This window comes from Myotis lucifugus, unplaced genomic scaffold (assembly GCF_000147115.1).
Source record: "Myotis lucifugus unplaced genomic scaffold, Myoluc2.0 scaffold_37, whole genome shotgun sequence".
Classification (NCBI taxonomy): domain Eukaryota; kingdom Metazoa; phylum Chordata; class Mammalia; order Chiroptera; family Vespertilionidae; genus Myotis; species Myotis lucifugus.
The window spans coordinates 1,333,443-1,358,145 of record NW_005871085.1 but is presented as its reverse complement, the minus strand read 5'-3'; the positions used below and the strand labels follow the sequence as shown (position 1 = coordinate 1,358,145).

The 24,703-nt window shown below is 36.5% G+C and overlaps 1 protein-coding gene across 4 annotated transcripts in view; it reads right to left on the bottom strand.

Annotated features, from left to right (window-relative positions):
• The window catches only part of FOXJ3 (forkhead box J3), a 127,522-nt gene that overhangs the window by 41,762 nt on the left and 61,057 nt on the right, over positions 1-24,703 (bottom strand). For all 4 annotated transcript variants that reach the window (XM_006087237.3, XM_014454499.2, XM_023752696.1 and 1 more), the window contains one exon: positions 19,266-19,340. In XM_006087237.3, the coding sequence (XP_006087299.1) occupies positions 19,266-19,340 (75 nt within the window). The remainder of the gene's footprint in view (positions 1-19,265; positions 19,341-24,703) is intronic.

Sequence of the window (24,703 nt, the reverse complement as noted above, 5' to 3'; positions counted from 1 at the left end):
GGAAAAAAATCTAAGAAAGAATGTAAGTCACAAAATAATCACCTTTACAAATGAGAACTGTTAAAATTGATACTCAAAAACTAAATTGGACCCTGATGGTACAGTGAGGATTAAATATAATACATATGAAATATTCCCTCCAAAGTTTGACACATATTGTTTTGTATTAATCTTATTCTTTTTCACCTCTTACAATTTCTATCAAAGAGCAAGCATACAAATATTTGGCAAATCTGAAATTTTTAAATATAACAACTTTTATTTAATTATTGAAGAGAGTTGTGTCTACAAAAAGATAAATAATTTGGATAATTCTAAAGATTTATTCTTTCATTTAACATTTGCTAAATTTCTACTCTGCACAAGAAAAGGCAAATAAAAATAAAATAACAACAGCTAAAATATTTTTAGAGAAACTTATTATCAAAAATAAAATGTAAGAACAAGCTATATCAGAATATAACCTAATCATCGAACCCAACCTGGGGAAATGACACATGCTTAATCATCCAAACTGGCTAAACTTCTCAAACTTTGGGCAGATACCAGAAAGGTAACAACCTTTCTCTTAATGACAGTTCATGTATGTGCTAGTCACAATGCTCAATCTGAAATGTGGTGAAAGAGACAGAAAAGATATCTGCATAGTTAAGTCTCACCATTTTCATGTCTTCGTTCAAATTTCACTTTCTCAAAGAATGTACCTTACTTATTCTTCTGAAAATTGCAATCCACACCTCAATCTACTTTATCTACCCTAACTTTTATATAGTGTTTATAATTGTCTCACATTCTACATAATTTATGTATTTATTTTGTCTACTGACATCCTCCCATAAGGCTGTAAGTCTTTGAAGGCATGAATTTTTTTCCTGTTCTGTTTGCTGATGCATTTCAAATGTCTAGAATAGTGACTAACACATAACAGGAAAGTAAGTTATCACCATAAAGTGCTAAGATAAGTGAGCTGAATCTTCAAGGATGATCACGCTCAGATATGATAGAAAACAGAGGGGAATAAAAACAATTTTAGGCAGGAGAAAATAGCTCGTACTCAATAAGCATTTTTAACCATTTGCCTGCCATAAAAGTCTACAGATCAACTTTAAAATCATTTTTCGTGAGAATTTTCAACGGAAAATATTCAAGAACACCCGAATTGTGAGTAATATATTTATTTTTGTAACATTCATTGCAAATTGATTTTTTAAATTCAAAATATCGTGGCATGTGGGAATAGTTTTCGTTTTGGACGTGTGGCAGTTAACTGGTTAATATTCATGGACTCCCAGGAAGTCTGTGGACAGGATTCAGGGGCTCCATTAACTTGGGTAATAAGAAAATGCATTTCTTTCCATTATGAATGTAGGAACAAACCACAGTTTAGCAATACCTAAAAAAGTTTGTTTCCTATCACATTTTATCTCAAAATGTCGCTTTACTACTCATTATTTATTTTTACTTTTACTTAATGTTACCATATTAAATTTTGTTCAATTTTATAATTTAATGTTACCAAGGAAGCACAGATTACTGTATCACAAACTTGTTATTAGTATTTTCATAATAATTTTAATGTAGCTGCTTCTCCTTTTAATCCTGTATATTCTGGTTTACACCTTTAAAAAAATAGTATTATTCTGAGGAGTTTCACTGGATTCAACAGAAGTGCCAAATGGAGTCATGGCATAAACAAGTGTAGAGATTCTGGTGCTAAAGTCATAGACATATGAGAGAGAATAAGACATTAAGAAAACTGTTTAGGAGAGAAGGAGAGAGAAACCAAGATGGCGGCATCGGTAAACACCTGAAATTGCTTCCTCGCACAACCACTTCAAAAATACAACTAAAAGACAAAATGGACATCAACCAGAACCACAGGAAGGCTGGCTGAGTGGAAATTCTACAACTAGAAGGAAAGCGAAAAGCACACTGAGACTCAGAGGAGGTGCGGAAGTAAAGTGCAGAGGTACGGAGGCGAACGCGGAAAGGGCTGGCAACTGAGGACACGGTTGTCTTTTTCAATCGGGAGGGAGACACAGGCTCCCGACTGCTCTGAACTCCAGTTCCGGGCAAGTCTCTGGGGACCCAGACTCATACGGGGAGAAACTGGACTGTCTGGCAGTGGGCAGAACTCGAGGGCGGCTTTCTCTCAGAGGTGCTTGCAGTGGCTACCAGGGGACACTGAGACCCCGGGCCTCTTAGGGCAGGGCTGAGGAGCAGCCATAGCTGTTTGCTCTGCCCTGATGATTCCCTAAGACCTTGCCCCACCCAAGCTGTGCACAGAGGCTTTTGCATATGAATGGCCTGGCCCTTTGCAATCTAAAATTACCTAACCGACTGCAGTTGGGTCAGAGAGACCCAGAACATCCAAAAGAAGGCCCAAGGCCCCACAGCAGCTTGCATTGCTTCACAGCTGGGCCTCATCTGGGCACCTCCAAACCCCAAACAAGGAAGAGGAATCTGCAGATCTCTCCATAGCTCCTGCTGGGTAGCCTCAGGCAGAGGCTAAATTAGCACCTCCTTAGAGATCCAAGAGCCTGTGTACCCAGTGGTCAGAGTGGGACCATCCAGATTACAACTCCTCAGATCCATAAGGGGCACACTCAGGGGGCAGACTCAGTGAACACCAAAGCCCCACTGAAACAAGTTTTGCCCCATAAGGGTGTCTCCAGCACAGAAGTTCTCCCACCATAAACACGGCTGATTCCACAGCCAATTGGCCTGGAGGTCAATTCCTCCCAGTGATACCTACAACAATCAAGGCTTAACTACAACAAGACTGTGCACACAGCCCACAAAGGGGTGCACCAAGAGCGTCTCCCTCAGGTAATTGGGGATGCTGAGCCACTGGGCCCTATAGGACACCTAGCACAGAAAGCCACTCTATCAACACAGGAAAGCAGCCAAAATGCGGAGACAAAGAAACAGATCACAAATGACAGAAATGGAGGAAAGCAAACTACTGAATATAGAGTTCAAAACCACACTTTTAAGGTTTTTCAAGAATTTTCTAGAAATCGCCGATAAATTTAGTGAGACCCTTGAGGATATGAAAAAGGACCAACTAGAAATTAAGCATACACTGACTGAAATAAAGAATAATATACAGAGATCCAACAGCAGACTAGAGGATCGCAAGAATCAAGTCAAAGATTTGAAATACGAAGAAGTAAAAAACACACAACCGGAAAAGCAAAAAGTAAAAAGAATCCAAAAATATGAAGATAGTGTAAGGAGCTCTGGGACAACTTCAAGCGTACCAACATCCTAATTATGGGGGTGCCAGAAGAAGAGAGAGAGCAAGATATTGAAAACCTATTTGAAGAAATAATGACAGAAAACTTCCCCTACCTGGTGAAAGAAATAGACTTACAAGTCCAGGAAGCGCAGAGAACCCCAAACAAAAGGAATCCAAAGAGGAACACACCAAGACACATCATAATTAAAATGCCAAGAGCAAAAGACAAAGAGAATCTTAAAAGCAGCAAGAGAAAAAAAGTCAGTTACCTACAAGGGAGTACCCATACGACTGTCAGCTGATTTCTCAACAGAAACTATGCAGGCCAGAAGGGAGTGGCAAGAAATATTCAAAGTGATAAATAGCAAGAACCTATAACCAAGATTACTTTATCCAGCAAAGCTATCATTCAGAATTGAAGGTCAGATAAAGAGCTTCACTGATAAGAAAAAGCTAAAGGAGTTCATCACCACCAAACCAGTATTATATGAAATGCTGAAAGGTATCCTTTAAGAAGAGGAAGAAGAAGAAAAAGGTAAAGATAAAAATTATGAACAACAGATACATATCTATCAACAAGTGAATCTAAAAATCAAGTGAATAAAAAATCTGACGAACAGAGTAAACTGGTGAATATAATAGAATCAGGGGCATAGAAAGGGAGTGGACTGACAATTCTCGGGGGGAAAGGCAGTGGTGGGTGCAGGACGAGACTGGATAAAAATCGTATACCTATGGATGAGGACAGTGCGAGGGTTGGGGAGTAAGGACAGAGGGTGGGGTGGGAACTGGGTGGAGGGGAGCTGTGGGGGGAAAAAAGAGGAACAACTGTAATAATCTGAACAATAAAGATTTAAAAAAATAATTTAAAAAAAAGAAAACTGTTTATCTGACTAGGTTAAAAAAAAAAAAGGACCTAAAGAGAATTTAAAAATTCCTTTTTTGCTTTACTTAAATGTTATTTCCTTCAATTAGGTGGCATACTGATTCTAAGTTTTCTTATAATTAATTCATAAATCCTGAAAATTCATTAAAAATGTATTATTGATACCAAACAACCCAAATTTCAAATCTTAAGAGCCTTTATAGCCCTTATTTTTTAACTTCTTTACAAGCTATCACAACTAAGCAGCAGTGAAAGAAGTTGTGCTAATACACTATTTATAATCATTTTTATGTACAAGCTTTACATAATGAAGAGTGTGCCAACAACTTTTAAGAAATCTTGATCTCTGAACCTAGTATATCATATGAAAATTTGTTTATAAATAGACTTCCTCACTAGACCAGAAGTTTTAATGTCAGTGATATCTTATTTATCCTTGTATCTCTACGACCAAGCTTAGTACCTAATATAAAGTTGTAACAATAAATGTTTGCTAAACTTAATTCTAATGAATGTCATATTTGAAGATGCACTAAAGTTATCAAAATAATTTAAAATATTAAAATATTCATAACATCCAGAGCTCTGGGGCCTATAGATACTATAGCTCTACTTTTTTATATATATATATATATATATATAAACCCCACATTTTACTCCTTAAGTTAAAAGGAATAAAGGACAGAAAGACATCCTGTGGTTCATGGCTTAGAAAATTTAATATTAAGATGGCAGTATGCCCCAAATTGATCTATAGATTCAATATAATTCCTATCAAATCCCAGTCAGCTTATTTGTAGGAATGGCAAACTGATCCTAAAATACACATGTATTCGACCTAGAATAGTCAAAACAATCTTGAAAAAGAACAAACTTGGAAGATTCACATATCCTGATTTTAAAACATACTACAAAGTAACAGTAATTTTAAGTAAGAGTATAAAAAGAAACCTGTATATTTTGGGTCAATTGATTTTCCACAGGCTACCAAGATAATACAAATGAGAAAAGAACAGTTCTTTGAGTAAATGGTACTGGGAAAGCTGGATATCCACATGCCAAAGAATGAAATTGAGCCCCCTCATACCACACATTAAAATTAACTGAAAATGGATCAAAGTCCTAAATGTAAGGACTAAAACTCTTAGAAGAAAAATACGTGTAAATCTTTATGACCTTGGGTTAGGCAATGGTTCTTAGATATGACACCAAAAACACAAGCAACCAAAAGAAAATTGATAAATGCATCAACACTTAAAAAACTTTGTCAATAGACACTCTCAAGAAAGTGAAAATAAAACTCACACAATGGGAGAAAAATTTTCAAGTCATAGATGTGATAAGGAATAGGTGTACAACTCCCTAATAAAAAGACAACCTGATTAAAAAATGGACAAAGGATATGAATAGACATTTTTCCAAAGGAGATCTGTGAATGGCCAGTAAGCACATCAGGGCAAAGCAAATCAAAATTGTAATACAATGAGATACCACTTCCTACCCACTAGGACAGCTATAATGAAAAAGACAAAATAAAAAGTGTTGACAAGAATGTGAAATACTGGAAGCCTCATAATTGTGAGAATGTAAAATGGTGCTGCCACTTTGGAAAACAGTTTGGCAGTTCCTTAAAAGATTAAACATATGACCCAGCAATTCCACTCTTAGAGAAATGAAAACATATCCAAGAGAAATTATGTCCACACAAAACTTATATACACAAATGATCATAGTAGCATTTTTCATAATAGCCCAAAGTGAAAACAACACAAATGGCCCATCAACTGATGAACAGATTAATTGTTATATATTCATACAATGGCCATTTCATTCAGTCGTACTCCTACAGGCTATAACACAGATGACTCTGAAAACTTTATATTAAATGAAAGAAGCCAGACACAAAAGACCATATATCATTACGATTTCATTTATATAAAAAATACCCAAAATAGGCAGTCCATAGAGATGGAAAAAATAAATTAGTAGTTGCCAGAAGCTTGAGGGGTGGAGGGTGACTGTTAAGTACAGAGTTCTTTCTGGAGTGATAAAGTGAAAATGTCCTGGAATTAGATACTGGTTATGACCGCACAACTCTGAAAATATACTGAATTATATACTTTTAAATGGTAAATGTTATGGTATGTAAATTTTATCTCAATAACAATACTCTCTTAAGAAAATACATGAATCAAGAAGCTCTAACCTAATGCAGTAGTAGGCCCACCACAGTTAAAAGTCACTTGTCACAAAGCAAAATCAGTGGGTATTGTCCAGAAAGAACTCAGGTCTCTTGATTTCTGGTTGTTTCCTGGCTTTACTTTGGACCATATCAGTTTTTTATAAAAGTTCTCAATAGTCATTAATGTCACAAAAAGTCAAGCAATTCACCTACTTGAAGAATAAGAATTCCAAAGATACTCTCAGATTCAAAATATGTGAGTTAATGTTAAATTCTTGATCCCTGCCTTCCTGATCAAAAGAAAAGGTCTGAGTAAAAAGAAGCCAAATGACAATTTCTAGAACACCTAAGACCAGTCTTAATTTAAAACAGCAAGAGGATTAATGTACAATTAGAAATGTTTCTTTAAGAAAAGAACAACTACTTCTTAGTTAACTAGGAAACATCATTCTTGTAATAAACATTAAGCATCTACTACTTATATGAGATATTATGAACATGTCAAAGACCCAATCCTTGTCAAGAAAAAACTCAGGAATGAGTGGAATAGATCAAAATACAGGTAGTACAGCTCAGCTGGTGTGGCTCAGTGATTGTATAAGAATTTCCTAGTAGCTTGCTCATAATAGCCCAAAACTAAAAATAATCCAAATGTCCACCAACAGATAAATATAAAAAAGATTGTGCATGAGCCTGGCTGTGTGGCGCAGTAGTTGAGCATCAAACCCATGAACCAAGAGGTCAATGGTTGCATTCCAGGTCAGGGCTCAATGCCCAGTAGGGGGCGTGCAGAAGGCAGCAGATTGATGTTTCTCTCTCATCGATGTTTCTCTTTCTCTCTCTCTCTCTTCCTCTCTCTAAAATTAATTAAAAATATATTTTAAAAGATAAAAATACAGGCAGTATATCATTCAGGAGCATTAGCAGACTAAGATGGAAAGAAAGACTATTTTAGATACAATGAAGAATATGGGCAAAAACATGAAAATATAAAACTGCATCATAAATGCAAGATAAATAGTGCAATATAGCTTGAATATAAAGTTTAGAGGTAAGAAGCTGAGGGCTGAAGTTGAAAATGGTGTTTTTACCTGTATACCAGGCAACAATGTAGAAAATGGAGCAAAGACAAGCAGAGATTAAAGAAAGGAGACCAGTTGGAGGTGACAAAATAATCCAAGTTATTTATCATTAAATAATTTTTTTTAAATCTCATTTCTTGTAATTACTTTCTTTTCACATAAAAACTCAGGATCTCAAAACATCAATGATAACAGATCAGGATAGTATCTTCTTATTATAAAACCCCACAGTGAATCAGTGGCTCACTGTTTCATACCTTATATCCAGGAGCTAGCTGGGGATAACAGACACCCCAATGTTCCAGCATCAAAGCAACTGGTTGAACACATCTCACCAATTATCTCTGAACATACACAAAAAAGATGAAATGGAAATTCTAGACTTAAATCATTCAATGATTGGAAAAAAGTTCACCAGATGTGCTTAACAACAAGTAGGACAGTCAAAGAGCCAGAGACCTTTAAGATAGATCAGTAAAAATTATTCAATTTCAGGAACAAAAGAAAAAGGGGGGAAATTAGTAAAGAAAGCCTCAATGACCTGTGAAACAAGGTCAAAGAGTCTATCATATATTAATTGGATACTAAAAGGAAAGAAGAAAAAATGGGACCATAGTTCTTAAAAAATAATAATGACCAAAAATATCCCAGATTCGGATGAAACTTCTTGTTACTGATCCTAAAAGAAGTCCCAAACAGAAAATATACAAGAAAATTAGAGGTACGTCAAACTGTTTAAATCTAAATTTAAAGAGAAAATTCTTGATAGTTGCCAAAGAAGGGATTGAGTCTGGAGAGGGCACTTTGCATACAGGGGAATAAAAATATGACAGGTGACTTTTTAACAGAAATAGTGGAGGCCAAGGAAAAATCTTCAAAGTTCTGAGAGGTGGAGAAAACCGTGCAAACTCTTAAAGATTCCATATCCAAAAAATGGATTGTGAGGATAAAATAAAGACCTTTCCAGATAAACAAAAGTCTACACAATATGTTGCCTCAAGACCTGTACTACAAGAAATGCCAAAGGATACAGTAAGGCTAAAGGGGAAAGATATCAGAATGAAACCTGGATTTACAGAAAAGGACATCAGGGAAGGTAAATAATTAGAAAAATATTTTCTTCAACATAATTTCCTTAAAACACTATGAACTGTTTAAAGCAAACAAAATAAATCCTAAGGTGGGATTTATGGTGTAAGTAAAAGTACAAGTGACAACAGCACAAAGAAAGGGATGGGTAGATAAATGGAATTATACTGTTCTAAGGATATTTCAGGAAGTAGATGGGAAGAAGAAACTAGTAAGTGGTATGAAGTGAAAGGTGGTATAACATTACCTCTAAATAGACTTTGATAAGTTAGTAGTTAAGCTACTAACTTGTTAGTACTATTAAGCTCTACAATGACTACTTAAAAATTAATAAGGGAACATAGCTAAGAAGTGACTAGATGAAATAAAATAGAAGACTATCTATATACTATTTGATCAATCCCAAAGAGTGCAAAAATGAAGCCACACAGGAACAAAAAATTAAAATAGCAATCATACTAATATCATAATAAATATAGATTAAGCACTCCAATTAGATTATTAGATTGTAGATTATTAGACTGAATTTAAAAAGCAAGAACCAATGGCTACATGCTGTTTATAAGAGACACACTTTAAATACAAAGACATTTATAGACTAAAAGAAAAATACTAGAAAAAATGTCATGAAGTTGCTAAGAAAGGTGTAGTGGCTATATTAACCCTTTGCACTCCGAACCATTCTGGACATTGGCTACCAGCTACTTGACGCTACTTTGCGGCGGAAACGTGCATTTACAGACCCTCGTATTATTTAGTATAATTTTGGAACCAAGTAACGTATTATAATGATATTGGACTTATATGAATTGGGTGACATCGAGGAATGTATATTTGCAAAAAAAACAATATTTTATTGTTTATAATTTTGTACAGTATGATAAGTTTTGTAACACTCCCCAATATGCATTGCAGGCTGATTAGTGCATGTTTGACAGTAATAAGTGGTTTGACGCCTGCCACCAGGTGTTTTCCTGTTAGAACACACAATGCAGTCCCGTTTTCTTTGTCCCACATCGGGAATATGTAGTTTATTGTTTAATCCGACACAAAACCTGCTGACATTTCTTGTATATATCTTAGTAATTTTACGATATTTTGATTTAATTTCTTGTGCCATTTCAAGATAAAACTTCAGGGAAACATGCATGTCTCAAAAAGTTGCGTTGAAATAACTCAATTCCCCGTAATCACTAATAAACTGCAATGTCCCCTGAGAGGGGACATCCGAGTGATATGCTAGAATTCCGATGTCCCCTGAGAGGGGACAGCGGAGTGCAAAGGGTTAATATCAGACAAAGAAAGCTTCAAGACAGAATATTTTAAGTAACTAAGAATATTTTATAAAGATTAAAGTACAATTCAACAGGAAGATTAAACATACTACCATTAATATTAATCTGAAATGGATCACAGACCTACCGTAAATGTAAAATAAAAGTATAAAACCCTACAAAAGAGAACAAAGGAGAAAATCTTTATGACTTTGGTTGATTTCCCAGACAGGACACAAGTCACTAATCACTAAATTAATATTTTCAAAATTCAAAATGTCTACTCTTTTTAAGACACTATTATGAAAACAAAAAAGTCTGAAAAATATTTACACAATATAAATCCAAGAAAGGACATATCCAGAATAGATTTTTTAAAACCTCTTAGAACTCAGTACTGATGACAACCAAATTTTAAAAAGAATAGCAAAGACTTCAAAAGAACCTTCAGAAGAGAAGATATACAAATGACCAATAAGCCCAAGAAAAATGCTCAACATCAATGATCATCAGGAAAATTCACAATAAAACCATAACAAAATACCACTTCATACCCACTAAAATGACTTAACTGAAAAAGACAGGTAATACCAACTGTTGGTCGGGATGTGGAGCAACTGGAACTTTCACACATTGCTAATGGGAATGTAAGATACACAACCACATTGGGAAAAGGTTTGGCAATTACTTATAATCTTCCATCTACAAAAGCAATTGTTCTATTACTCAAGAGAAATGAAAACACATGCCCATAGAAAACTTGTACAAAAATTTCCTAGTAACTTGTTTATAATAGCCCAAAACTGAAAATAATCCTAATGTCCACCTACAGATAAACAGATAAAAAAGATTGTGCTATAGCCTGGCCGGTGTGGCTCAGTGGTTGAATGTCGACCCATGAACCAAGCGGTCATGAGTTCAATTCCCGGTCAGGGTACATGTCTGGGTGTGGGCTCAAACCCTGTAGGAGGTGTGCAAAAGGCAGCTGATTGATATTTCTCTCTCTTCGATGATTCTATCTATCCCTCTCCTTTCCTCTCTCCCTAAAAAAAAATCAATAAAAACTTATCTTTTTTAAAAAGATTGTGGTATATACATATTTAGTAATAATAAGAAACAAACTAACATATCTAATAGCAACACAGACATTATACTGAGTGAAGCAAGCCAGACATAAATAGAGCATATATCAAATGATTCCCACTTAGGTGAAGAGTTCAATAATGTGAGGTTTATGTGAACTAACCTATGGATAAATCTAAGAACTTAAATAAATATCACTATCTAAAGCTGGGGCCTGTCTATATAACTGTTTGAAGGTTTGAAACAATGCATGTAAAATATCTAATCTATAAAGCAATATATAATGTAAACATTATTATTAATTCATATCAACAATTCTGGTACAACAAGTTAATGTCCTCCTAAAGAAAAAGACTACAAAAAAAAAAAAAAAAGAAAAAGACTACAATGTTTTGATTTGTAAAATCCCAAAGAAAAATCACAACTAGAATTGTATAGCTTTGAACACATATTCAAAATATGAATCAACAGCAATCTTCAAGATATCCTAAAGCAAAGATTAATTCTAGAGGAGAAAAACATGGCACCCAATTAAAAACTAGGCAGCATTCTTAAATTATAAAATATTTTCACTTCAAATAAAGTACATTTTAATTATTCCAATAATTTATTTCTGATAGTTTTGTCAACACAAAATATTCTGCTCTATCACACACTAATGTGACTTTTAACAGTCCCCAGATTAAAAATAGCCTAGTAAAAATGCTATTATCTGATTAAATACAAGTAAACCCAAGAAGCTAATACTAACTTCATATTGCTATGGGAAGCAGTCCCTATCATAAATAGCCTTTCATTCCAAATGGCTAAATCTATAAATTTTATGTTTTAACTAACCTACTGCTCAGTGGTAAAGTGAATCATCACAGACTATTCTCTGCTCTTCCTTAGCTCTCAATGCACACCACTTCAGAAGCCTCAAACATAGTGTTTGGTCCCTTTTGTCCCTGACTTCTTTGGTTTCATATCATGTCTCAATGTTGTTGTTATTTTTACTTTCCCAGTTTAGATTTGGCAATCCAGTTTTTAAGTTTTGGGGTTTTTTTTACCCTCCACCATGTTAGGATGCTGCTCCTAGTAAATGCCCATAGGTCCAAGGCACAGCATTTGCATGCACCATAGATAGAGTGAACATATTTCCCAGTTTCAGTCTTGGTTTATAACTGTTGCCTAAGCATAATTAAGGATAACAACCCTTTTTATTCCCAGAAGTTTGTAGTTTAAACAGAAAGTTAAATAGTCACTCTATTCATACCACAAAAATAGTCTTCGAACAGTAAAATATAAAGTACTTAAAAGCCAAGCAGTTTGGCTGGCTAATACAATGAATGCATGGACAAAAGCTATTCCAATGCCAGTTCAGGTCCCCAGAACATTCTTAGTTTTTATTACTTCTAAATATATTGATTATCAAATTAAGCTAAGTGTGCTCAGGAGAGATCATTAGGAAATTTACTCTTAATCAATGGATTAAAAACATGTAATTAACACATTAATTATAGTATAGTAAATGGTTCCTCTAAATGTTAAAAATAGTATGTTCTAATAAGCAATAGTTGGCCATATCTTGTTTTTATTTTTTTAAATATATTTTTATTGATTTCAGAGAGAGAGGAAGGGATAGAGAGAAACATCAGATGAGAGAGAAACATCAATTGGCTGCCTCCTGCACGCCCTCTACTGGGGATTGAGCCCACAACCAGAGCATGTGCCCTGAAAGGGAATCAATCCACTGACCTCTTGGTTCATGGGTCGACGCTGAACCACTGAGCCACACCGGCCAGACCTTTATCTTGTTTTTAAATCATCAATGCCTTAACAGGATCCTTTCCAAAATTATTATTTTTAAATTAGAAATAAATAATGTTTTACTATATCACAACTGATTTCTAAGAGTTCACCTATATTTAGTATAACTCACAAAGCAATTTAGTATGACCATTATGTTATTAGTTTAGGCTAATTCAACACTGTCTTGTATCTCACTATATGTCAAGTTAATTACTGAGTCTAAGCTTAGAAGAAAAGGACTTGATAGTCAAATGAACTTATGACTGACAACAACCCCCATGTTCTTCAAATGGTCATTACTGTGGTATACCAATATAATGGAATACATGAAATATAATGGCTACTGATACTCAAAATATGGCTGAATCTCAAATGCATTATGCTAAGTAAAAGCAGCCAGACTCAAGAGGCCACCCACTGTCTGAGTCCCATTTATATGAACTCTGAAAAAGGCAAAATTATAGTTGCCAGGGCCCGGGGGTGGGGAAAGGGGCTATCTACCAAAGGACAATACTGTTCTAAATTCTGATCATGGTTGGTTACATTGCATGGATTGTTAAAACTACTAGAATTATACACCAAAGAGTGAATTTTACCATATATACTTTTTTTTAAAAATTAACTTTGGGGCAAAACATTTTTTAAAAGTTTAGATCTGGAAAAGAAAAAAAATGGCCGATCACAGAATGTTATCTCTCTTCATTAGGAAGAGAACAGAGAATCTGCACATGGGAATAAAAGGCAGCTATAACTAAACTGGTTTGCCTAACAGTGTATACCATCAGGGTTCTAGGTTGGCACTTCTTTCTGTTTCTTCAGTGTTCTCTTTGCATCAGACCCACAATCTTTCAAACCCTCTCTGAATGCTTCTTCTTATTCTCGGCTTTCTAACCTTGGTTTGTCTAATGGACTGTCTCACATTCATAATCGACCTTTGCCTTAATATGCATTCACTGGCACCAATCCTTTCTTCACTCTTAGATCTCATGTTAGTATTTATCTCAATTCCCTTAATTCCCAATTCTATCTCAACTTTGTTCTCACTGGTCCCTCAGCTAAACTTGAGTATGTCTTCTTCCCAGCCTTCAATTGGGGTTCTTACCTACCATAAGTTAAAAACCATAAATGTTAGTAATTTCAACTATCCTTGAAGTGTTTCAGAAATTGCAAATTAACGCCTCCCTTGGGATCCCCACCAATGTTTTTCGTCACTCCAATAAATATGATGTCCTTATTTCTGTCCAACCAAACTCTTGCTTATCTTTAAATTCTACTTAATGTTTGGTTTTATACAAAGACACAGATAAGAGGCCAACTTCTCACAAAAATCATGCTCTTAATTTGACTAGTATTAAAATTACACATTTATCTTCCTCCTTCAGGGTACATACCTATTATTCCTGCAAAACTGCTCATCACTTAATGTTATATATTATGTTCCCTCAAACCTTTCCAATTTTTCTATATCTTTTCACAAATAAAGTGACCAAAACAGGATACCAACAAATAATAGTCAATTTACAAATAAATACAATGCAATACTAACTTGACAAAAAAAAATACACTTCGAAAAAGAGATCAGTCAATTATGGTCCCTTATACTATGAGATAGGAGAGGAATAGAAAAAAAAATCACTATCTCAGAACTTCCAACAGTTAATTCTCTAGCAGTGACTTTGTTGTTTCCTCACAAACCAAGAGACCCCAAACTTCACAGCCACTAAGTTTTACAACCTTCCCAACCCCAGGCAAAAAAATTTTATCCACCCCACCCCCTAAAAACAGGGGGAAAAAGCTTTTTACTATGAATTCACTATAGTTATCTCTCTCAGGACAAGCAGTTGCCTTCAGTGTCCTAAACTTCTTAGTTATCAATTTTATTACAGCCCATTGCTGCTAATTAATTGTTGAAACCATTTCCTACAACCCTTTATTTCCTTTAAAGTCAGAGTATCATTTTTATGAGGTAAGAGAGAACAAGATTGAGAAAAGATTCAATGGAAAGCAAAGAAAGAGAGCTCTATATTTTTAAACTAAATTTAGCTGATAGTATTTGTTTTTCAGTAAAATGAGCAAAATATTTACCTTTCTTTAAGGTTAAAGTAACAGACATGTGAGTTGCATAAAGACTGTTAAAAAAAAAAAGACAAAAATACAGAAAGTAAAACTAATGAGAAAAGAGGAGACAAAAGACAGGAATAAAGAAATGGATAGACTGCAGTATGAAGAAACAGGGTTGGAATCAAGGAAAGAGAAAATAGAAATCTGTCCTCCAAAAAGCAGCAATTATCAATGCAAAATATAATTTCATTTTGTTTGTGTTTCTTTTTAAAGAAAACAATAATGTGGCTGTTTGTAATTAGTTTCAGGGAACAGAGGAAAATGGATTGCAGAACTTTTATGACAACAGCTTCTAGGAAATGAAGGATTGAATCAAAAATAAATGGCCATATAAAAATATCTGTAATTCAACAATATTCTTTAAGCTTAGGCTGGCCTTCATACCTCTCTGGTAATACTTGGAACAGGAAGCTATACCATAAAAAGATGAGAAAGAAGATGCTGTATAAGCTACTTCTACCTCTCTCTCTTGGACCCATCTGGGTCATAGTAGCAGCTAGCAAAATCCTAAGGGGTCAAAGTCCACCCCATACCCAAAGATCAAAACTACTCCCACCCCACCTTGGCTCAATGGTTTTCTCCCACTGTGGTGAGGGTGGTTTTGGAAAAGCTCCTCAAATGCCAGGAAACACTGTAATACAAAAAGAAAAAACAATTCATAAGTACCCAAACTTAACTAACATTTTGGCCTCCCTCTCAAGGAAGATTGGCACAGTGGAAAAAGCACTAGTCTAGGAATCAAGAAACCAAATGTATTCTGCTTGTTCAGCATTCATTCTAAGACATTTGCTATACTCCAGGTGCAGAATATAAGCCAGAAGCTGCTGATGGTCATCTCTGCTACTAAATGGGCTGAAATGCAGCCACCAGAAAAGCTAAGGGATGTAAAGAGACATGCCTGGTGAGAAAATTTAAGAACCAGGCTCCAGTTCTTACTGCAGATATTTTCTCTCTTAAGTTGGTCTGTAATGGGCTTCTGTGACTTGCAAGTAAGTCTGGCCAATACACTTGGGTTCTATTTCTACACTGAACCTGGGTAAGTCATTCCTAATTTATTTGCTTTAGTTTCCTCTTATTTAAAATGGGCTAGATCTGAGGTTTTCAAAACTTTTTTTAAGCAATGGAACTTTTTTAAAATAAAATTTTATTTTTATATCAAAAATTAAAATGAATGTATCTTATAAGATCAGATTACAACATTTATTTCTGACCAAAATCAGTAAGGACAATGGATATTTAAATCTCACCTTGAGAGTGAAAATTAAAATGACTCTTTTAGTTTAAATGTACTTTACGATATTTACAATTATGACCAAAACCAATAAGAACAATAATGTGTTTTGATAAAAACAAGTTTAATATTAGAGACTAATGGTAAAAATCGAAAGCTTTTATTTACCTCTCAGGATTCAATTTACTTCCGTATTTTGTTTTGGTTGCACATCAGTAAGACAATCTTGATTCAAAAAGAATAGTTGTAAAGAGTAATATATGTCTTTCTACATCTCCCTTAACCCCATGGTATTAGTTGACTAAGGTGGAGAAAAGCTTTTAAGTTCTGCACAAAAGAAAACCTGACAGCAGGTTCTTTTAAAAAAAAACACAGATCTCCAATTGGTTGAAATTTAGTACATAATGGAGGAGATGAAAAGAGTTAACCAAAGAACATACATGCATATATGCATAACCCATGGACACAGACAATAGCGTGGAGAAGGCCTGGGGCGGGGCGGGGGCTGGTGGAAGGGGATAAAGAAGCAGGAAATGGGGGACATCTGTAATACTGTCAACAATCAATAGCCCTGGCTGGAGTGGCTCAGTTGGTGAGGCGTTGTACCTTACACCAAAACGTTGCAGGTTCAACTACCAGTCAGGGCATATGCCTAAGGTGCTGGCTCAATCCCCAGTAGGGGGTGTGCAGGAGGCAGCCCATCGATGTTTTGCTCACATTGATGTTTCTCCCTCTCCCCCTCCCTTCCTCTCAAAAAAAAAAAAAATCAATAAAAAAAATTTAAAAAATAAATAAATAAATTTAGTACATAATATAGTTTTCATGTGTGGGTTTTTTAAATGACTTAAACCTCTTTTAAAAATTAAATCTAAGCCACATGTTTACAGAATCTAATTAGTTGCTTTATAGAACTCTAATAAAATAGGTAATTCCTAAACTCTTAAGAACCCTTTCTGTTAGATTCATATATACTCACTGTCCATAGAAAATTGCAATGAAGTAAATATAAAAATTTATAATTCCTTTTTTATAATAAGCCTGCTTTAAAGGAAAGAAAAATTTTACCAATTCCTAGTCTCAACCCTAGAGAGTTATGAACACAGGCAAATAATAAACTAGGTCAAATAAGAAAACTATTATAATAACCTATTCAATCTTATTAAGAACCAACTTAATGGGCAAATCATAGTAGGTGCTATAAAACATTAGTTTTTTAAGAGTGCCTGCTTTCAATAGAAATTAATAACTCTCCATCTCTAACCTTAAGAAATTAGCCATCTAGCAAAGGATACAATATATTCATTCTCTTCAGTGCCACCAGCCACTGCACAAGTAACCGGGGCTAACAAGTAAACTATATACATACCTGAGAGGTCTGGTGCACAGATTTGTGCACCAGTGGGGTCCCTTGACCTTGCCTGTGGGGATCAGGCTGAAACCGGCTCTCCAACACCCCCAAGGGGTCCCAGATTGCGAGAGGGCACAGGCCAGGACGAGGGACCCCAACGGCGCACAATCAGGGCCGGGGAGGGACCGCGAGAGGGCTCCAGGGCATGTCCAGCCCGTCTCACCCAGTCCCAATCAGCCGGACCCCAGCAGGAAGCTAACCTACCGGTTGGAGTGTCTGCCCCCTGGTGGTCAGTGCGCGTCATAGCAGCTGCTCGAACGGTCAAACAGTCACAGGGACAATTAGCATCTTAGGCTTTTTTATATATATATGATCCCTACCCTCATAATTTAGACTTTAACCTAAGGACAGTAGATAACCAATTAAGATTTTAAACAAAGAGTACATATGATTAGGTTAACATTTTTTTTTTTTAAAGATCACTGGCTACTATGTGAAAGTTGCTATAAATCAGAAATAAGTAAGTCCATGGGTAGAAAAACCAGTTAGGAGCTGCTACAATGATGACAAAGTAACAGGAGCTCAAAAGAGGGAACAACAAATTCATTTGGTGTGTGGGGGTGGGGCGGGTGTTAGCCTCAGAGAAGTAATGTTGAAGCTCAATCTTAAAAGACAAGGAGTAGGCCAGACAAGTAGAGAAAAGGGACTTTACGCATTAAGAGAAGACCATCTGATGGCCCTAGCTAGTTTGGCTCAGTGGATAGAGCGTCAGCCTGTGGACTGGAGAGTCCTGGATTCGATTCCAGTCAAGGGCACATGCTCAGGTTGCGGGCTCGATCCCCAGTAGGGGGCGTGCAGGAGGCAGCCAATCAATGATTCTCTCTCATCACTGATGTTTCTATCTATATCTCCCACTCCCTTCCTCTCTGAAATCAATAAAAATATTTTTTATAAAAGGAAGACCATTTGAAAAGCATGTTTGGGAAACCAAGTAATTCCTTACCGTGGGTCTTGAATGGGGTGAAGCATAGCTAGAAAGGCAGATCAAGAAAAATATAGTAAAGGATATTTTATAAAAGAAATATCTACAGAACACTGGGGAGTACTTTTAAGCAGGGTGATAATATGACCAGGCTTTCATTTTGGAAAATTTTTTCCCGAGACACTTAGCTTAAAGAAGACAAGAAGTGCAAACATCCAAACAAGAATGCATGCTTGCTAACAGATACACTGTCTCAAAGTCCTAATCTAATAATTTATCATGACAACCAAATATGGTCCAAGCAAATACTCTGAGCTTAGAAATCAAGCAACTAGTACCAAGTTCAGACCACACTGCAGTTGACAAGGCTATTGAAAAAACAAACAAACAAGTCTCTGTAGATAAAATACTAAAAATGTAATGGTGGCAGGAGATAAATGGAATGAAGGGGAAAAAACAGCAACTAAGAAAAGAAGGAAATAACAGAAAAACAATTTTATTTCAGGGTAAAAATTACTTCCAGTTCTCAATTACATACAAATCCACCTCTTGTATGTAATACTTAATAAAGTGTTGTTCCTAACAAGCAGTTCAAAAACCAAATTTAATACTTACACTTAAGAAAATAACCAAACAAAAACTAGATTAGAAACAGCAAACTATAACAGAGGACCAGCTCTATACTAGCTAGTTTCCCACTGTTTAAAAGGAAAGTTCTCCCTGCCACTGGTCCTTGAAGCATACCAACTAAAATGGGGATACGGTGGGTGGGATAGGGGCGGGGTAGGTGGGAGTGGGCTGAAGGAGGACTTGCTATTTTCACAAATAGTCCTGATCAATGAATCAGAATGCTCTCATTCCAATTATTTTTCTTTATTTAACAGATATATCTTAGGTACAAACATGACAATAGATATAATGAAGAATCCAATTATTTTAAGAAAACAAATCCTACCTTTCCAGGGTCATCCTTGGATCGAGGCACTTTAAGGAAACACTTGTTCAGAGACAGATTATGTCGTATGGAATTCTAAAATTAAAGAAGAAAAACCTTACAGTCACTGGAATCCAAAAAGTAAAATCCACCTTTAAAAAACAAAGTCAGAAATCTAAGTACCTCTGTGCACTGGGATACAATTACAAATAGAGTAAGCTTTTTAAATGAGCTTCAAATTTAAACCTTTTTGATTTTCAAATTATGAATGCTACAAAGGAAAGCAGTTATTGAAAGTTTCTGGTGAATGTTACAAAATTCCAAATAATGGACTATATGTCCCATTTTAAATGTTTATTAAGAACTTTTAATGATGCAGGGAGATGCCTATGATTAATATTAAGTATTAAATGCTAATTATAAAATTATATACATATTATGACTTTAATTGTGATTAATTCATTCATTCTTGGAAACAAGTCAAAATGCAAAATGTTAATAGCTTTTTTACATAGAATTATACGTGATGATTATTTTCCTATTTTCTGCAGTTCAAATGATCTATAAAGCACATGTATTACCACTTTTTAATGAGTTAAAAATTCAAAACAAATAATTCCACTGCTCCATTATAAGAGCATACAGGCACCAATCAGGTTCTCACTGCAATCTATAAGAAAGAAAAACAGAAAGAAGACACTAACTACAAAGGGCTAGCAAGAACATCTAGGTTTCTCAATGTCACAGGAAAAAAATAACCACCTTAGCCCTAGCTGGTTTGGCTCAGTGAATAGAGCGTCAGCCTGCGGACTGAAAGGTCTCAGGTTCGATTCTGGTCAAGGACACAAGCCCGGGTTGCGGACTCAACCAGCCAATCAATGATTCTATCTCATCATTGGTGTTTCTATCTCTCCCTCCCTCTCCCTTCCTCTCTAAAATCAATACAAAAACAAACAAACAAAAAAATAACCACCTAAGATGGCAGGAAAATGCACTTGGAAAAAAATCTGTGAAATTAGAAATCTTTCACTAATAAGTAGGACTATGTCACAATTTTTAAAGAAAATATCCAAAGGCCGTTTCTTCTTAATGAAATTCTCCAAACCTATCTTATTACCAAAACATCAATTCAAAACTTATGAATGGGAGTCCCCTTCTGCTTGGGAAGTAGATACCTACCAAGAATGATGATCTCTCCCAAACAATGAGAAAACAAGGGGTTAGTCCACTCCCTCCCCAAATCACACCTATCTGAACAGCCTTAGAAAGCTGAGGTTGCAAGGCAGCCCAAAAAATGAAATTCCTGAGAGGGATAAGCCCATTCAGTGAGAAAGGGGACAAACTGTCTCACCTTTTGGCAGAGCCTGGGAGAAAGAAGTGACCACCATCTAAGAAATTAGCTAAAATTTGAAAGGCAGAGCATGGGCTAATCTGTCAGTTTAAAGCAGGGCTGGGGAACCTTTTTTCTGCCAAGGGCCATTTGAATATTTATAGCATCATTCGCTTAATATAATTCATTTAATATAAATTTATGTTGCTATGAAAAAAAGCTCCTAGACTTACTGAATTTTGAATCCTGCCTGTGGTTGCCTTGGCAGGTCCAGACCAAATGACTTCGCAGGCCTTATATAAGGCCCGTGGGCCGGAGGTTCCCCACCCCTGGCAACAAGGTTCCCAGACACAAGAGAAGCTCCCACTCACTTTCAAGCTCTTCTCCATGCACCGTCACCATATGCTCACAAGAAAGACTTGAGAGTAGGGGGGTGGTTAGGAAAAGAGACCAAAGAAAGTCTCCTTTATTGCATAGGCAGCAAAGAGGCAACTGACAAGCACAAAGTAGGAGACAAAGCCCCGCCACCTTCTATAGGTATTACAAAGCAAAAAACTTAAGGTAGGGGCAGCAAACTCTCTCACTCATAAGACTCTGGCAAAGACTGCTTCTAAGGAAGAATGGGGGGAAAAAAACCTCTGCCTGTAGGGAGGGATAGGAAACCCCTTCCCAGGATAGGCAAAGATCTACTGCTGATGGGAGAGGAGTAGAAGCAAAATCCTTTTACCTCTGGGACAGTGCAGAAATACCTTAGCTGAGGGAGGGGCAGAAAATTATCCCAAAAGCAATTACAGATGTAAGGCTAGTCTGGCTGAAGGAAAGAAACACTAAAAAAGCCACACTCCCAAGTCCAAGGGCCTGAGTAAGACTGAAGCTGAATTAAAACATCAGGTAAAACCCCCAACCCTACCAGTGAGTAATAAGCAGAAACAATCTGATAGAGAAGAGGCAGAAGCATGTCTCTCATCCCTACCTGTAGCAAGATGGACAGAGACAACTAAAATCTAAAAAGAAAGCAGGAAAACTGAGAAAAGCCTACAAGCACCTAAGCCCTCCATTCCTGGCCCAAAGTAATAGGAGCCTACTGCTGGAGAAATGTAAAGTCTGCAGTATACTGAGAACAAAGATATAAACAACAAAACCCATATCCAGTGCAAGTATTGATTGATTCAACTCCCCACAAAAATGACCTGGGATGAAAGATGCTTGTCCATTTATAAATAGTATTTATAATACTATTTATCTCAGTCTCCTACACATCTATCTGGCACTCAATCAAAAATTTCAAGAGATAGAAAAGCATGGGGGGAAAAAACCATTGTCAAGAGATAAGAAACAAAATCCAATTGAGAGATGACTCAGGTGTTAGAACTATCAGATAAGAACTTTAAAATAACTATAACTAATATGTTAAAACTAGAGGCTTGGTGCACAAATTTGTGCACAGGTAGGGTCCAACCAGCCAGGGAGAGGGGCCAAGGGCGGTTGGCCAGCCAGCCCCATCCCCTGGTTGAACTCCCAGCAGAGGGGACAATTTGCATATTAGCCTTTTATTATACAGAATACCAAGTAGAAAAAAGTGGTAACTTGCATAAAGAGATGGGGAATTTCAACAGAGTTGTGGAAACTATAAGAAAAGAGTCAAATGTGAATGAAAGATAGAACACATGATCAAAGATAAAGAATTCCCCAGATGGACTCATCAGTAGACTGGACACAACTATGGAGAGGCTCAGATATCTTGAGGATCAATCAATAGAAATCATATAAACTGACAAACACACACAACATCATCATCATTATCATCATCCAAGACTATGGAACAATATAAGTAATCTGAGTCCCAGAAAGAGAGAAAAGAAAGCAATGAGGCAAAAAAATTTGAAGTTAACAGTCAAGAATCTTCCAAAAATAACACACGACATCAAATCACAGATGAAAAGAATTTCAGAGAACACCAAGCAGAATAAAAAATCCACACACTTATGTTCATTAATCAAAATGCTGAAAATCAAACTGAAAAGAGTACATTGAAGGCAGCAAGAGTAAAAAAGATTATATACAGAAAAATAAAGGATTATACCAAATGTCTCAAAAACTATGCAAGATAGAAGAAGACATAATGACATTTTTAAAATACTAAATTTTTAAAACTGTCAATTTTATACCCAGTGAAAATACTTCCCCAAAATTAAAGCAAAACAAAGACTTCCAGACACACAAAAGCTGAAATAATTAATTGCCAGTTGGCTGGCAATTTTATAAGGAAGTTCTTTAGGCAGAAGTATGATACCAAGTGGAAACTTGTATCTACAAAAAAATAAAATAAAAAAATGAAGAGTTCCAGAAATTGTAAAAAGGGAGGCAAATTTAAAAAAACACTTTTTCTTATTTATGCCTTTAAAAGATAACTGTTAACATAATTTATTATGGGGTTTACAAAATGTACAAGTAAAATGGATGTTATTGTAGCACAAAGGATGGGTCAGAGGAATTAAAATTATCCTATATAATAAAGAGCTACTATGCTAATTAGACCGAACAGCAGAACAACCGAACAGCAGAACAACCAAACAGCAGAACGACTATCCAGACAACCATCCAGGCGACCTTCAGGACGAAGCCGGAGCTGCGAGAGCCAGCCGAGGCAGCTCGGGCTGCGAGGGCCGAGCCCCTTGCACAAATTTCATGCACCGGGCCTCTAGTAAAATTTATAAAGTCAGTCCAATATACAAAAAATGTTATATTTGAAGGTAGAATGTGATAAGCTAAAGATGGGTCTGGAAAACCCTACAGCAATCATTAGCAAAATTTAGGTAGAGGTATAACAAATAAAATAATAATGAAGATAAAATGGAATCATATAAAATACTCAATCCAAATTGAAAAGACAATAAAAAGAAAGAACTAATTAAACAAACTGAAGTGGATCAATCTACCTTAAAAGTTCAAGAAGGGAGGAAAACCAAGATGGCGGCATAGGTAAACACCGGAGATTGCTGCCTCACACAACCACTTCAAAAATACAACTAAAAGACAGAACGGACATCATCCAGAACCACAGGAAGGCTGGATGAGTGAAAATTCTACAACTAGAAGGAAAGAGAAAAGCATACCGAGACTCAGAGGAGGTGCGGTGCGGAAGTAAAATACAAAGGTGCGGAGGTGCATGAGGAGAGGGCTGGAGGCTGAGGACACGATTGTCTTTTTCAATCGGGAGTGAGTCTCAAGCTCTGAGCTCCAGTTCCAGGCAAGTCTCTGGGGACCCAGACTCATACAGGAGAAACGGGACTGTCTGGCATCAGTCGGAACTCGAGGGCAGCTTTCTCTCAGAGGTGCTTGCAGCGATTGACCGGGGCCTCTGAGGGCAGGACTGAGAGCAGCCATACTGTTTTCTCCGCCCGTACTGTTGATCTCCTGGGACCCCGCCCCGCCCAAGCCGTGTATGGAGGCTTTTGCATATGAAAGGCACAGCCCTTTGTAATCTGAAAATTACTTAACAAACTGCAGCTGGCCCAAGGCCCCACAGCAACTTGCATTGCTTTACAGCTGGGCTCCTGCTGGGTAGCCTCAGGAAGAGGCTAAATTAGCACCTCCTTAGATCCAAGAGCCAGTGTTCCCAGTGGTCAGAGTGGGACCATCCAATTACAACTCCTCAGATCCATAAGGGACACACTCAGGGGGCAGACTCAGGGAGCACCAAAGCCCCACTGAAGCAAGTCTTGCCCCAGAAGGGTGTCTTCAGTACAGAAGTTCTCCCACTGTAGACACAGCTGATTCTCATAGCCAACTGGCCTGGAGGTCAATTCCTCCCAGTGATACCTACTACAATCAAGGCTTAACTACAACAAGACTGTGCACAAAGCCCACAAGGGGGTGCACCAAGAGTGTCTACCTCAGGTAATTAGGGAGGCTGAGCCACTGGGCCCTATAGGACACTTAGCACAGAAAGCCACTCTATCGACACAGCGAAGCATAAAAAATGCGGAGACAAAGAAACAGGACGCAAAAGACATAAATGGAGGAAAGCAAACTACTGGATATAGAGTTCAAAACCACACTTTTAAGGTTTTTCAAGAATTTTCTAGAAACCGCCGATAAACTTAATGAGACCCCCAAGAAATCTAGT